We start from the raw sequence: 14,093 nt of genomic DNA, 5'->3' as shown, positions 1-14,093 counted from the left end.
ATTTAACAATTTTTTTTTAAAAAGGTTACCTCGTTGTGGTTTTCTTTATTTTTTAATTTTTGTTTTGTTTTCCTTTTTAGATACAGAGTCTTGCTCTGTCACACAAACTGGAATTCAGTGGCATGATATTAGCCTGTCTCTTATACACATCTAGATTGGCAGTCGCCCAACAGTGTGGTGAGCACGGGGGCACGGTAGGGCATGGGATTGGTTCTTTGACTTTTTCGGATGCTTTAAAAACTTGATCAGGACGTTTTGTTGTTCTAGAAAAAGCTGAGTTTGACTGATTGATTTTTGGCTTTTATTTTCTAATTTTCTATTTACTACATTGATAATTGGTATTTCAGTGGTGGGCACCATATCAACTTGGAAGTTATTACCTACCAAGTTTTGTTTGTAAAATAGACCCGATTTAATAATACTTCTGTGTCCAGGTGCTTTTGGACAAGCTGCCTGTGAAACAGACAGTTTGTGGTCACACTCACTGCTCGCCTTCCTCTGCCTGACTGTGTTTTCCAAGGCCAGTCTTGCCCTCCAGAAACTTCTCCATCACCTGCTCCCTGCTCTCCAGCCCATGCCTCGCAGTCTCCCCTGCGATGCCCGTTTCTGCTCCCAGGATTCTCATTCTGCTGTTCTTCCTGCCTGGAATGGCTGCTCACCTCCGCTTCAGTGGCTCTCGTGCTCTTGGTGGTGAAGGACCACTTGTATTTGTTCATTTTTATTTCCAGTCCATTGTAGATGATGTCTTTGTAAAAGACAATAAAAATGGCCGGGCGCATTGGCTCACACCTATAATCCCAGCACTTTGGAAGGCTGAGGCAGGCAGGTCCCCTGAGGTCGGGAGTTCGAAACCAGCCTGACCAACATGGAGAAACCCCGTCTCTACTAAAAATACAAAATTAGCCAGGCATGGTGGCGCATGCCTGTAATCCCAGCTACTCAGGAGGCTGAAGTAGGAGAATCGCTTGAACCTGGGAGGTGGAGGCTGCGATGAGCAGAGATGGTGCCATTGCACTCCAGCCTGGGCGACAAGAGCAAAACTCTGTCTCAGAAAAAAAAGAAAATAAAAATGTAATGATGCTGCCAGTTGCTACGTAAGTTTCTGAAAACTTACTGTCAATTTTGGCATCTCCTCCCAGACCAGTCACAGTTTGTCTGCAGACCCCACTGGAGTAGCACTGCCCAGTTTGTGTCCTCAAAGCTCCTCACCCTTAAGATCAACCAGCAGAGCACATAGAATTTTCCACTTTAACTTTTCTTGGCCTGACCGGTCAATACTGTACAATTTAGCACTTTGTTTCTCAGTGTTTCTTCTATGTTAACATTGTCTTTCTGGCAAAACTAAGCTTCTCAGTAACTTCCACGTTGGACCTGGGTACCTCTGAGGCATTACCTCATAATGTTGTGACCGACTGTTCTCTGCCGTAGCTGGATGCCATTGCTTTTTGTTGTATGTTAGGAATATCTGGAGCATAACCCATGGTCATGCTCTGCCCCTTGGCCTATTTAACAATTTTTTTTTAAAAAGGTTACCTCGTTGTGGTTTTCTTTATTTTTTAATTTTTGTTTTGTTTTCCTTTTTAGATACAGAGTCTTGCTTTATTGCCCAGGCTGGAGTGCAGTGGTCTGGTCATGGCTCATTGCAGCCTCTCTATCTGCTGAGCTTAAGTGATCCTCCCACCTCAGCCTCTTGAGTAGCTAGGACTACAGGCGTGTAACACCATGTCCAGCTAATTTTTTTAAAACTTTTTATGGAGATGCATCTCATTATGTTGCTCAGGCTGGTCTTGAACTCCTAGCCTCAAGTGATTCTCCTGCCTTGGCTTCCGAAAGTACTGGGCTTATTTAATTGTAAAAGATTATAAAAGTGGCATGAGCCACTGTGCCTGACCCCTGTGGTTCTCATTTTGAACTAATATATTTTTGAGTTATGATTGAGAAATATCTGAAAATAACAGTGTATCATAGAAAACATTCAGAAAAATATAGCCTAAAGGCATATCGGACCACTTAATTTACATATAATTGCAGTTTAACAGAAGTTGACTTAAAATCTCAGTGCTGGCTTTGTGGAGTTTTTTTGTTTGTTTGTTTTCTTGAGACGGAGTCTCACTGTGTTGGCCAGGCTGGGGTGCAGTGGTGTGATCTGCAACCTCCACCTCCTGGGTTCAAGTGATTCTCCCGCCTCAGCCTCCTGAGTAGCTGGGATTACAGGTGCCCACCACCATGCCCAGCTAATTTTTGTATTTTTAGTAGAGATGGGGTTTCACCATGTTGGACCAGGCTGGTCTCAAACTCCCGACCTCAAATGATCCTCCCGCCTTGGCCTCCCAGAATGCTGAGGTTACAGGCGTGAGCCACCGTGCCCTGCTTTTTATGGAGTTTCTAACTTCAAGGAAAACATCGGGGAGTTCTGCAGTTTGAGGGACAAGACTGTTCTCGTAAATGAACTCTCATGTGCCTCCCCTCTCTCTCCTTTTAGGCCCTTTCTTGCTGCCTTGCTACCAGGTGGGCAGCCAGCCCAGCACAGCCATGTTTCACAGTGAGGAAAATGGCTCGAAAGGGATGGATCCTTTGGTTCTCATTGACGCAATAGCTATTTGTATGGCATATGAAGAAAAGGAGCTTTGCAAAATCGGGGAGGTGGCCCTGGCTGTGATATTTGATGTTGCAAGTATCATCCTGGGCTCCAAGGAGAGGGTAAGGAAGGGTTGAGGAGTGTCTTCTGATTTGGAGGGTGTCTGTACCTGAGGGTGGGCCTTCTAGAGACTGATAGTTTAAGAATTGCGGCTGGGCGCAGTGGCTCACGCCTGTAATCCCAGCACTTTGGGAGGCCAAGACAGGCGGATCACCTGAGGTTGGGAGTTCGAGACCAGCCTGACCAACATGGAGAAACCCCGTCTCTACTAAAAATAAAAAAAAATTAGCCAGGTGTGGTGGCGCATGCCTGTAATCCCAGCTACTCGGGAGGCTGAGGCAGGGGAATCACTTGAACCTGGGAAGCAGAGGTTGCGGTGAGCCGAGATCATAGCGTGGTACTCCAGCCTGGGCAACAAGAGTGACTCTGTCTCAAAAAAAAGAAAAAAAAAAAAGAATTGCAGTAATGTGTTGTGGTTTGTTCATTTTCCTCTCCAGGCTTGCCAGCTGCCCCTGTTTTCTTACATCGTGGAGCGCCTGTGCGCGTGTTGTTATGAACAGGCGTGGTATGCAAAGCTGGGGGGTGTGGTGTCTATTAAGTTTCTCATGGAGCGGCTGCCTCTCACTTGGGTTCTCCAGAACCAGCAGACATTCCTGAAAGCACTTCTCTTTGTCATGATGGACTTAACTGGAGAGGTAGGTGATGGGCAGCCCCAATCCTAACCATGCTGTTTTTGAAATGGTGGTTTCCTGAAGAATAGTATCACATCCTTCTGCAAATATGCTCTCCACGCAGCATGGTGACTTTGATACTCAGATTTCATTTCAGCATTTTTGCTAAAAGGACAGCTCAGAGCTCCCATAGGTCTTCTGTGGGTATCCAACTACCTGTTTGCTTTGATAAAGAACAGTTACAGGCCAAGTATTTACTCAGTACGTCTGAAAAGGGGAATTCCACTTCTCATGTGCTGTTTCCAGAGGAGCCACATTCTTAAGCCTGTGTGCAGATATGACTCACAGCAGTAGAACATGATGGGCATTGCCAGCTTATCTGGTGAATGCAGGATCCACGTTTTCCGAGTAGACGACTTAGGGACTAAAGCACCAAGTGGGTGCTGTGAAGTCACTTCATTAAAGCAGCTGGCGAGAGGGGCATGGACCCCCAGTGAAAGTCTTTATGGCAGACGGGTGTGCAGGAGATGGTGCAGTGGGTGGCATCGCCCTGCTTTCATTCTGAGTCGTCCCTGACTTGCAGGTTTCCAATGGGGCAGTCGCCATGGCAAAGACCACCCTGGAGCAGCTTCTGATGCGGTGCGCAACGCCTTTAAAAGACGAGGAGAGAGCTGAAGAGATTGTGGCCGCCCAGGAAAAGTCTTTCCACCATGTGACACACGACTTGGTTCGAGAAGTCACCTCTCCAAACTCCACTGTGAGGAAGCAGGCCATGCATTCGCTGCAGGTGTTGGCCCAGGTCACTGGAAAGAGTGTGACGGTGATCATGGAACCCCACAAAGAGGTGAGATTTCTGTCACCAGAACTAACGTAATTTCAACAGAATGTTGAGACTTTTTTTTTTTTTTAATTTGAGTTGAGATGATATTCCGTTTATAATTTTGCGTCTGTGTTGCAAAGTACAGTCATCCCTTGGTATCTGTGGGGGCCTTGGTTCCAGGACCCTGCGTGGGTACCAAGATCTGGGATACTCAAGTCTCTGATGTAAAATGGTGTGATATTTGTATGTAACTTATGTACATCTTCTGTGTACTTTATTTACTGATTTATTTTTTCTTTTTTAATATTTTTTAAATTTTCATTTATTTACTTTTTTGAGACAATCTCACTCTGTTGCCCAGGCTGGAGTGTGATCCTAGCTCACTGCAGCCTCGAACTCCTGGGCTCAAGTGATCCTCCTGCCTCAGCCTCCTAAGTAACTGGGACTACAGACGCACACCACCATGCCTGGCTAGTTTATTTTTTATTTTTTTTTCACTTTTTTTTTTTTTTTGAGACAGAGTCTTGCTGTGTCGCCCAGGCTGGAGTGCGGTGGCACAATCTCGGCTCACTGCAAGCTCCGCCTCCCAGGTTCACGCCATTCTTCTGCCTCAGCCTCCCAAGTAGCTGGGACTACAGGCGCCTGCCACCACGCCCAACTGATTTTTTGTATTTTTAGTAGAGACGGGGTTTCACCGTGTTAGCCAGGATGGTCTCGATCTTCTGACCTCCTGATCCACCTGCCTCGGCCTCCCAAAGTGCTGGGATTACAGGTGTGAGCCACCGCACCTGGCCTATTTTTTAACTTTTTAAGTTACGACTTTTCTTTAAGGAAATTATCCAGCCCAAAATGTCCTTTTTTTCTTTTTAATTTAACAATTTTTTTCCAGCTATTTTTTGTAAAGATGGGATCTCAATGTGTTGCCCAGGCTGGCGTTGAACTCCTGGGGTCGAGCAGTCCTCCCATGTCAGCCTACCAAAGTGCTGGGATTACAGGTGTGAACCACTGTACCTATCCTTAAATTTTATGGGTATATAAAAATTTGTATAATCTCCCATATACTTTAAATTAGTTCTAGATTACTTATAATACCTAATACAATGTAAATGCTATGTAAATAGTTATGCTTTATTAGTTTATTTGTTTTTCGTTGTCATGTTATTTTTTATTTATTTTTCCCTCAAGTATGTTTTCTTCTCACTTGGAAGCATCTGAGGATGCAGAACCACAGACACAGAGGGCTAGCTCTACCCTTGTGCCTGCTCTTTATGACTTGAGATTTGCAAAAAACAGTGTACTTCTAGTTACGGCTGCATCAGTGATCGTTAGAGTCAAGAGAGTAGAAGGCTACGTTCCTGAGACTATGGCACAGTCTGGTAGTTTTATTCTTGTTTTGTTGTAGTTTTGTTTTTTGTTTTGGATTTTTTTTTTTTTTTTTAGTTTTGATTTTTAAGGAGAGAGAGGTTACCCTGTAGCTTTAGGAGCTAACATATCTTACATGCCTCTCCACGACCCAGGTTTTGCACATGAAATGTATCTCCCCTTCCCTAGTGAGAAGATATCTGTAATAACTTTGGATCTCACACACGGTTTTCAAATTTTTAAAAAGTGTTTGTGTCTCAAGGGGCAGCTGGTGAGTGCTGCCTCCTCCTTGGCTTCCCCAGGTCCTGCAGGATATGGTCCCCCCTAAGAAGCACCTACTCCGACACCAGCCTGCCAATGCGCAGATAGGCCTGATGGAAGGGAACACGTTCTGTACCACGTTGCAGCCCAGGCTCTTCACAATGGACCTTAACGTGGTGGAGCATAAGGTGTTCTACACAGAGGTAGGGGGGTGGTGGTGCGGAGTGGTGTGGATGGTGATGACGTGTGTCTGCTAGCCTGTCTTTGTACGCGAAGACTGGTCAGGCAGCATTCAGAGAAGGCTCTGGCAGGGACCTGCAGGTAACCCGCCGACACCTGGCACAGCAACCTGAGCAGGTATGTTGCGTCTGGGCTCGGGCGGAAGGGGGAGCTATGGCCAGCAGAGACGCTGATGTCTTCTGAGTTCTCAGAACTCTGTTAGCCCCAACAGGAACCCTTGCTTGAATTTAGGGACTCAAGGTTGTACTTTAAAGATGAAGCTGCACCCAGTTGCTTTAATCACTCTTAGATCAGCTGGCCCAGTGCAAGTGCCTTATTGCATTCACTAATCACTGAAACGTGCCATGCGCTGTTGAGAACGTCACACGAGTGCCCTAAGTTCTGACAGCACCCACTGAAGTGTAGGGGTTGAGCTGTTTGTTCTCATTTTGAAGGTGTGGAAACTGAGGCTTAGAGTTTGCTGATTATCCAAAGCGGCGGGGCAGTCCTGAATTTAAGCCAGGACTGTTATTTAGAGCCTGGTTGCTAATCACTGCACTGTCCAGCCGGGTTCTTATTTTTTTGCTGGACTTGATTTGCCCCTTGACCCAAACACGGACCCTGGCAGACGGCATCTTACGCATCTTATGAGTATTTGTCACTGTAAACGTTCCAGTGTGGGGTGATATTAGACTGACAAACAGGAATGAAACTGGATGTTGCCAAATTATAAGCAACGTCCTTAGAATACAGTAATGATCTGGTGATTGGATAAAATTTAAAATTTTTTGGGACATGAATCATACATGCAGAGGCATTGTCAGAGTATACCACGGCAAAAATCAGAAGAAAGCAAATTCTTCCAGGTCCACACTGTCTGAATTTCTGGATATGAAAATTTACCTCTTGACGTTTTTAAGGTCCTGTTTTTGCTTGGACATATGGTTATAGGATCATATGGTCTGGCTGTGATCTTTATACCTTATCATTTGGGCTTGACAGAAGGGCAAGACCTTTAGGAAATGCATAACTTCCCTTGGCTGATCTAGAGACAGATGTATTTTAGCCTGCATGGAAAACTCCTCACTGCACTTAAGACCAGAGCCTGGCAGTATTGAGGGCATGAAACTGGTTTTCCAGATGTCTGTCAGTGCCTGGCTGCATCAGAACACGTGCGGATCTTTTGAAAAGCTTGGACTCAAGTCCTTTCCCTGGAGATTCAGGTTCAGTAGATTTGGGTGAGACCTGGGAATCCACTGTCTGAAAGCTTCCCAGGTGATACTGTGTGGCTGTGTTGGGGTTTTGTTTTGTAGTTGACTTCTTTCTCCGTACCTGCACACATATACATGCATTCTCTCCATACCTGCACACATACATACACTCATTCTCTCCATACCTGCACACATACACACACACATTCTCTCCGTACCTACACACATACACACACGCATTCTCTCCGTACCTGCACACATACACACACGCATTCTCTCCGTACCTGCACACATACACACACGCATTCTCTCCGTACCTGCACACATACACGCATTCTCTCCGTACCTGCACACATACACGCATTCTCTCCGTACCTGCACACATACACGCATTCTCTCCGTACCTGCACACATACACGCATTCTCGCCGTACCTGCACACATACACACACGCATTCTCTCCGTACCTGCACACATACACACACGCATTCTCTCCGTACCTGCACACATATATACACACATTCTCTCCATACCTGCACACAAATATACACGCATGCCCTTATATGTGAGGAGAGTATTTTTGGAGGTCATATAAGGCCCTACCAACAGTGGTTTCCTCTGGGCAGTGGAATGGGGTGGGTGACTTGAAGTGCTTTTCACTATGTATCCTTTTCTGCTGTTTTAAATCTTTTACCAGGTTGGAATCTTAAGGAGGAAAAAATGGTCAAAGCCTATACTAGTTTTCCAGGATGTGAATGAAGAGAAGGGGGAAATAGTGATAGAACACCATGTCTGTTACTTAGATAACAGATACAGAAGTATCTAGTTGTGTGGTAAAATGTCTGGAAGGATAGTCACTGGAATTCCCAGTGCTGTTCAGCTTCTTTCTTATGCATTTCTGTACTTGAAAAGAAAAAAAGTGCGTTCACTTAAATATTTGAATTATAGCCCATCTGTTTCTTGAACACTTGCCCGTGGCCCTGGGGAGGCTAATGTGAACCAGGAGGAGACAGCCCCGCCATCATGGGATTTGCAGTTAGATAAAATGACCCCCTGTTTTGAGGAAAAAAAAACATGATGGTATCAGAGTGGGTGAGAAAAAAACATCGTGGTATCAGAGTGGGTGAGAAAGTGTCTTAAGAATTCTTTTCACTAATGAGGTAAACTGAGTTTTGCCTTAAAGAGTCTCGGTCATACTTTGATACTTAAAATCTTGAGGATTTGAGCTTATTTTGTCAGTTGTTAATTGTGTGGCTGTGTGTGTGTTGCTGTGCTCTGTTATTTGCAAGGTTATTATGTCTTCACAGGAAGAGTGGGCTAAATGAAATTGTTTTATCTTTTGCAGCTGTTGAATTTGTGTGAGGCTGAAGATTCAGCTTTAACAAAGCTGCCTTGTTATAAAAGCCTTCCGTCGCTCGTACCTTTGCGAATTGCAGCATTAAGTAAGTTAATGAAAATCTACAGGGTATAAAAGTGAAAGGAGACTGACTATAGAGGAGGTCTATAGAAAACAAAAGTGGCCTGTTGTTGTTAATTTTTATGACTTTTTGTAGTCTTTTTAAGATGGGATCAAAAAATTATTTTTGTATGTCAAATTGTATAATGTGTATAATGAGGTGCCGTAAAATTATATGTGTTGTTAGGATTGAAGTAATTTTGTGCTTTATAGTAAAGTCTGTTGTTGTTTTATGAATCAGGCGTTCTGGTTTAAAAGGATTGTCGTATCATGCATATGGTGCCATTTCAATCAGAATCACAGTGTATATATAGTAAGGGACACGACAGTCTTAAAAGCTTTTTAATGACTCAAGCATTTGTTAATCCTGCAGTCTCTAGGTTTTCATTGGGAAACCTCAGTTCTCATTGTCAAGCACAGGAATGATGCAAAGTGTAGGAAAATAGACCAGATCTGTACTGACCGACATAGAAACAGTCATTTTCTCTCTTGTGGGGAGTGAATATAAATGCCCAATGCAAACTTTTTTAGTTGATTCTCTCTTGCTTTGTTGATTTTTATGCTCTTAATAAAATATTTCCAGAATCTTCCTTGAGTTAGAGTTGAAGAGCTGAGAGGCAGACCATAATACCTGAGCTAGAAGATGGGGGTGGAGTGTTCCAGACAGCGCAAGCCAAAGCCAGCAGGGGGACCAGGGATGACAGGCAGCTTTCTTCTTCTCTTGAGGTGTCTTCTTTGGGGACCTCTGCTGCACCTCCTTCCCGTTAGCCATTGTGGGTGCTACTTTTGCTAGAATGAATGTTACCTGTCACCTAACATAGAAGATTGAAGTGTGTCTCCTTCCTTAAGAATATTTGCCTTTTGAAAGTCTTAAAGCCTTTCATCCTCAAACCTGGGTAGTGAAGAAAGGCTGGACTGTGTGTGTCTGTCCCCTGCATTGCCTGTCACCGGAGGGCCAGAGACCATGCCATCAGCCTTATTCAGATGGGACTGCCCTGGGGCCCGTCACCCCATTACCCCGTGAAGGTGTCCTGGAATAGGGGTGTCAGTGGGTGTCTTTTCTTCCCCCTCAAGCCTTCTTCTTATCTGGAGATGTAAGATTTATCATGGCTTTTCTGGCAGGCTGGACTTCACTCTTAGATTATACTCGACATGAGGATGGAAGACCATGTGTACTTTTGTCTTTCTCAAGGCCAAACACTAGGAAAGAGGGCTCGTGGTTCATATTTTTTGTTGGTTGGTAGGAGCCTTTAGGAAAGAAAATTCAGCTGGGGCAGTGGCTCACACCTGTAATGCTAGCACTTGGGGAGGCCAGGGCAGGAGAATCCCTTGAGATCAGGAGTTGGAGATCAACCTGGGCAACATAGCAAGATACCGTCTCTACCAAATAATAATAATAAATAAATATAGAGAAGAAAATTATTTGGGTATCTTTCCAGTTAGTAATGAAATTGTCTTGATTTCTCTCCCTGAAGATGCACTTGCTGCCTGCAATTACCTTCCTCAGTCCAGGGAGAAAATCATAGCTGCACTCTTCAAAGCCCTGAATTCCACCAATAGTGAGCTCCAGGAGGCCGGAGAAGCCTGTATGAGAAAGGTGAGTGGGTGAGTGTGTGTGTGTTCTGCATTGAGTTCTTCCTGTTTATTGCTATATAAACAGTATGTGCCTAAAAAGCTTTATGCATGTGGTTATTACACATTAAGCTGTAATAAGAATATACCTGTTTCATAGTCATACTGAATTTTTAAAAATATTAAACAGTAAAGATAAGTCTTCTTCATTTCATCATGAATTTCTGAAAGACAGTATATGACTAATATTCCATCTTCCTAAGGGAGAACAGAAACTAAGGTTGAAGATGACTTCTGTTCTATTATGGAGTGTCCTCAGTTGTCTATTTTTCTTTACAACTTTTCTAATAGTTTTTGGAAGGTGCTACCATAGAGGTCGATCAAATCCACACACATATGCGACCTTTGCTGATGATGCTGGGAGATTACCGGAGCTTGACGCTGAATGTTGTGAATCGCCTGACTTCGGTCACGAGGCTCTTCCCAAATTCCTTCAATGATAAATTTTGTGATCAGATGATGGTAAGCCAAATGCATTTAAACGCTCTATAATTAACTTAAAAAAGGTTAAATTATTTTAAAAATAAATAATGCAGCTAGGCACAGTGGCCCACGCCTGTAATCCCAGCACTTTGGGAGGCTGAGGTTGGTAGATCGCCTGCAGTCGGGAGTTCGAGACCAGACTGGCCAACATGGTGAAACCCATCTCTACTAAAAATACAAAAATTAGCCTGGTGTGGTGGCACGCATCTGTAATCCCGACTACTCGGGAGGCTGAGGCAGGAGAATCGCTTGAATCTGGGAGACAGAGGTCGCAGTGAGCGAAGACTGTGCCACTGCACTCCAGCATGGGCAACGAGTGAAACTCCATCTCAAAAAAAAAAAAAAAATTAGCCAAGCCTGGTGGCACGTGCCTGTGGTCCCAGCTTCTTGGCTCGGAGGCTGAGGTGGGAGGATCGCCGGAGCGTGGGAGGTGAAGTTTGCATGAGCCAAGATGGCATCCCTGCACCCCAGTCTGGGTGACAGAGCAAAACCCTGCCTCAAAAAAAAAAATAAATAAAATAAAATAAATAATGCATTCAGATGGCTTGAAATTGAAAAAGTGTAAAGGATATACTGCAGAAAGCCTCCCTCCCACCCTGTCCTCTAGCTACCCAGACCCCTCCCTGAGACAGCCAGGGTTAAGACTTTGTTGTGTATCCTTTTAGAGATGTTTTATATATGGAAGAGGACGTATGTATATATATTTTTTCCTATAAAAGGAGGTACAATATATATATACACAGTCCTTGCTTTTCCCATTTAACACCCATCATTTCGTATCAGTACCTGAAATACTCCATTCTGCTTTATGGCTGCATAGTACCTCATGACATGGACTTGCCATAATTTATTTAACCATGGCCTCACTGGTGAACATTTAGATTGTTCCCAGCCTTTTCATTATATCCCATGATGCACTGAAGAACTTGTTCATAATTTCACATGTGTTTATCTGTGGTGTACATTTCTACTGGTAGAATTTCTAGATCAAAAGAATGTATGCATTTTAATCTTTTAGCACCTTGTCAAATTGCTCTCCAAAAAAATTTTTACTAATATACACTCCTACAAAATAGGTAAGTGTGCCTTCTTTCATACAGTCTTGCGTAAGAACATCAGAGTCCTTTGGGTTTTTAGAATTAACAGAGAAATAATTATGCAGGAAAAAAACCCATTTGTCAGTGTTTAAAATTGAAATGTAAGTGGATGGAGGATATCATCTATTAGCTTTCTTTTGCATTCAATTTTGCTTCTGGTAAATGGATTTATATATAATAAACAGGATTTCATGATCCACCACTGCAAACATGAATGTATTTTTCATGTTTATGTTTCCTAAGTGGCGTTTGACCATTTGACATTTTAAGATACTGGAGCTACTTTTTTCTTTTTGGTATACTTTTCCCCCAGCTATAAACAGGAGTTTATACAATGTATCACAGTGCATAGATACATTGTATTTACATGCGGAATGTAGAGAAATATATATGAAAGACACATAGCTTTTTACCTCATCTATATGTTAGTTTCTTCATATCTACAAGTACCTAAATAATGAATAATGAGCCAAACACTAAAATTGTAAGTTGTGCCCTAGTAATACATTATAATTGAAGAAGTATAATATGGAAGTGAATGTTCCAAATTGGAGACTTTCTCCTTAAGCTTCCAAATACATGTAATAGACATACATACCTATCAGTTTCCATATATTCCATATATTCACAAGAGTGGCTAAAATAAATATATAAAGTTACATCACTTCCTAACCAGAGCACATCCTGTAAACACTATCTTGTGTTACGGCTGAGGTGCTTTCACACATGAGGCCCATGAGCTCTGTGCATGTGTCCAAATGTCCTAATGCTTTTGTGTATGTTTCCTCTTGAAAAGTCGTCTGTCATTTTTTGCTGCCTTTGTATGCTTGCCTGAAGCAGCTTTGATTTGTTTATTTTTATTTTTGAGACAGAGTATGGCTCTGTTGCTTAGGCTGGAGTGCAGTAGTGTAATCTCATCTAATTGCTACCTCTGCCTCCCGGGTTCAAGTGATTCTCCTGCCTCAGCCTCCCAAGTAACTGGGATTATAGGCGTCCGCCACCATACCCAGCTCATTTTTTTATTTTTAATGCAGACTGGGTTTCACCATGTTGGGCAGGCTGGTTTTGAACTTCTGACCTCAAGTGATTCACCTGCCTCGACCTCCCAAAATGCAGGGATTACAGATGTGAGCCACTGCACCTGGCCTGTTTGTTTGTTTGTTTATGAGACAGAGTCTCACTCTGTCACCCAGGCTGAAGTGCAGTGGCGTGATCTCGGCTCACTGGAACCTCTGCCTCCTGGGCTCAGGTGATTCTCCTGTCTCAGCCTCCCGAGTAGCTGGGATTACAGGCGCCTGCCACCACGCCTGTATTTTTAGTAGAGATAGGGTTTCATCATGTTGGCCAAACTGGTCTTGAACTCCTGACCTCATGTGAACCACTGCACCTGGCCCAGCCTGTTTATGTTTAATCCCTAGTCTAACCCTTCAAATCTGCTGTGAGCTGGGAAATCATTCAGTGAACATTGTTACCAAGATTTTATTTTGGTGCAATATGAAGACAACTGCCTTAATGTCTGTAGTTTCTGACCAAGGCCAGTGGTCTTTCCGCCTAAAATAAATCACATGGATTTTGTGTTAATGGTTCGTGTTAGGTGAATTTTTTCCTCCCTTTTCTGCTCTCTGAGTGGTTCAAGCTAGAGGAGTTTCCATCCAGACGTTTTCATCTAGCACCCACCTGGACTGAGTCCAGCCTGGACTTAACGTTGACGGTGCCTTTGTGCTTGATGGCGGAGGTCTTCCTGAGTTACACCTGCCTGCTGGGCTCTGCCAGAGGCAGTGGTAAGGGACACACTGGTCCCTACTTAGTCATGTTCTTCAGAACCATGTTCAGTCACTGCTGGAGCTCTTGTCATTCCTCATAAGCCTTCGAGTTTAATAGCTCAAGCCTTCAGCAGTATTTTAAGAGCTAAGGCACCTTACTTTTAGGGTGGGCATTCATGGAAACAACCCTGAAAATTGACCTTTTTTTAAGAGTTTTAGAGTTTTAGCTCTTACATTTAGGTCTTTGGCCCATTTTGAGTTCTTTCTTGTATATAGCATTAGATAAGGGTCCAACTTCATTCTTTTGCATGTGGTATTCAGTTTCCTTAAGATTGAACTACTTGACATGATTATTAAGTCTTTTATGTGGTTAGTTGGTTTTTCTGTTTGTTTATTGAGACAGGGTCTTGCTCTCTCTCCCAAGCTGGAGTGCAGTGGCGTGATCATAGCTCACTGCAACCTCCACCTCGGGTTCAAGCAA

The 14,093-nt window shown here is 43.6% G+C and overlaps 1 protein-coding gene across 1 annotated transcript in view; it reads left to right on the top strand.

The window, feature by feature from the left end:
• TRRAP (transformation/transcription domain-associated protein) overlaps window positions 1-14,093 on the top strand; it is a 132,900-nt gene that overhangs the window by 46,629 nt on the left and 72,178 nt on the right. The window contains exons 24-30 of the mRNA XM_011985836.1: window positions 2,483-2,700; window positions 3,136-3,333; window positions 3,893-4,153; window positions 5,794-5,955; window positions 8,527-8,623; window positions 10,113-10,234; window positions 10,561-10,731. Of these exons, the coding sequence (XP_011841226.1) occupies window positions 2,483-2,700; window positions 3,136-3,333; window positions 3,893-4,153; window positions 5,794-5,955; window positions 8,527-8,623; window positions 10,113-10,234; window positions 10,561-10,731 (1,229 nt within the window). The remainder of the gene's footprint in view (window positions 1-2,482; window positions 2,701-3,135; window positions 3,334-3,892; window positions 4,154-5,793; window positions 5,956-8,526; window positions 8,624-10,112; window positions 10,235-10,560; window positions 10,732-14,093) is intronic.

The sequence above is a fragment of the Mandrillus leucophaeus genome, unplaced genomic scaffold, assembly GCF_000951045.1.
Source record: "Mandrillus leucophaeus isolate KB7577 unplaced genomic scaffold, Mleu.le_1.0 Scaffold29, whole genome shotgun sequence".
In the NCBI taxonomy this organism is placed as follows: domain Eukaryota; kingdom Metazoa; phylum Chordata; class Mammalia; order Primates; family Cercopithecidae; genus Mandrillus; species Mandrillus leucophaeus.
This window is presented reverse-complemented; position numbering and strand designations above follow the sequence as displayed.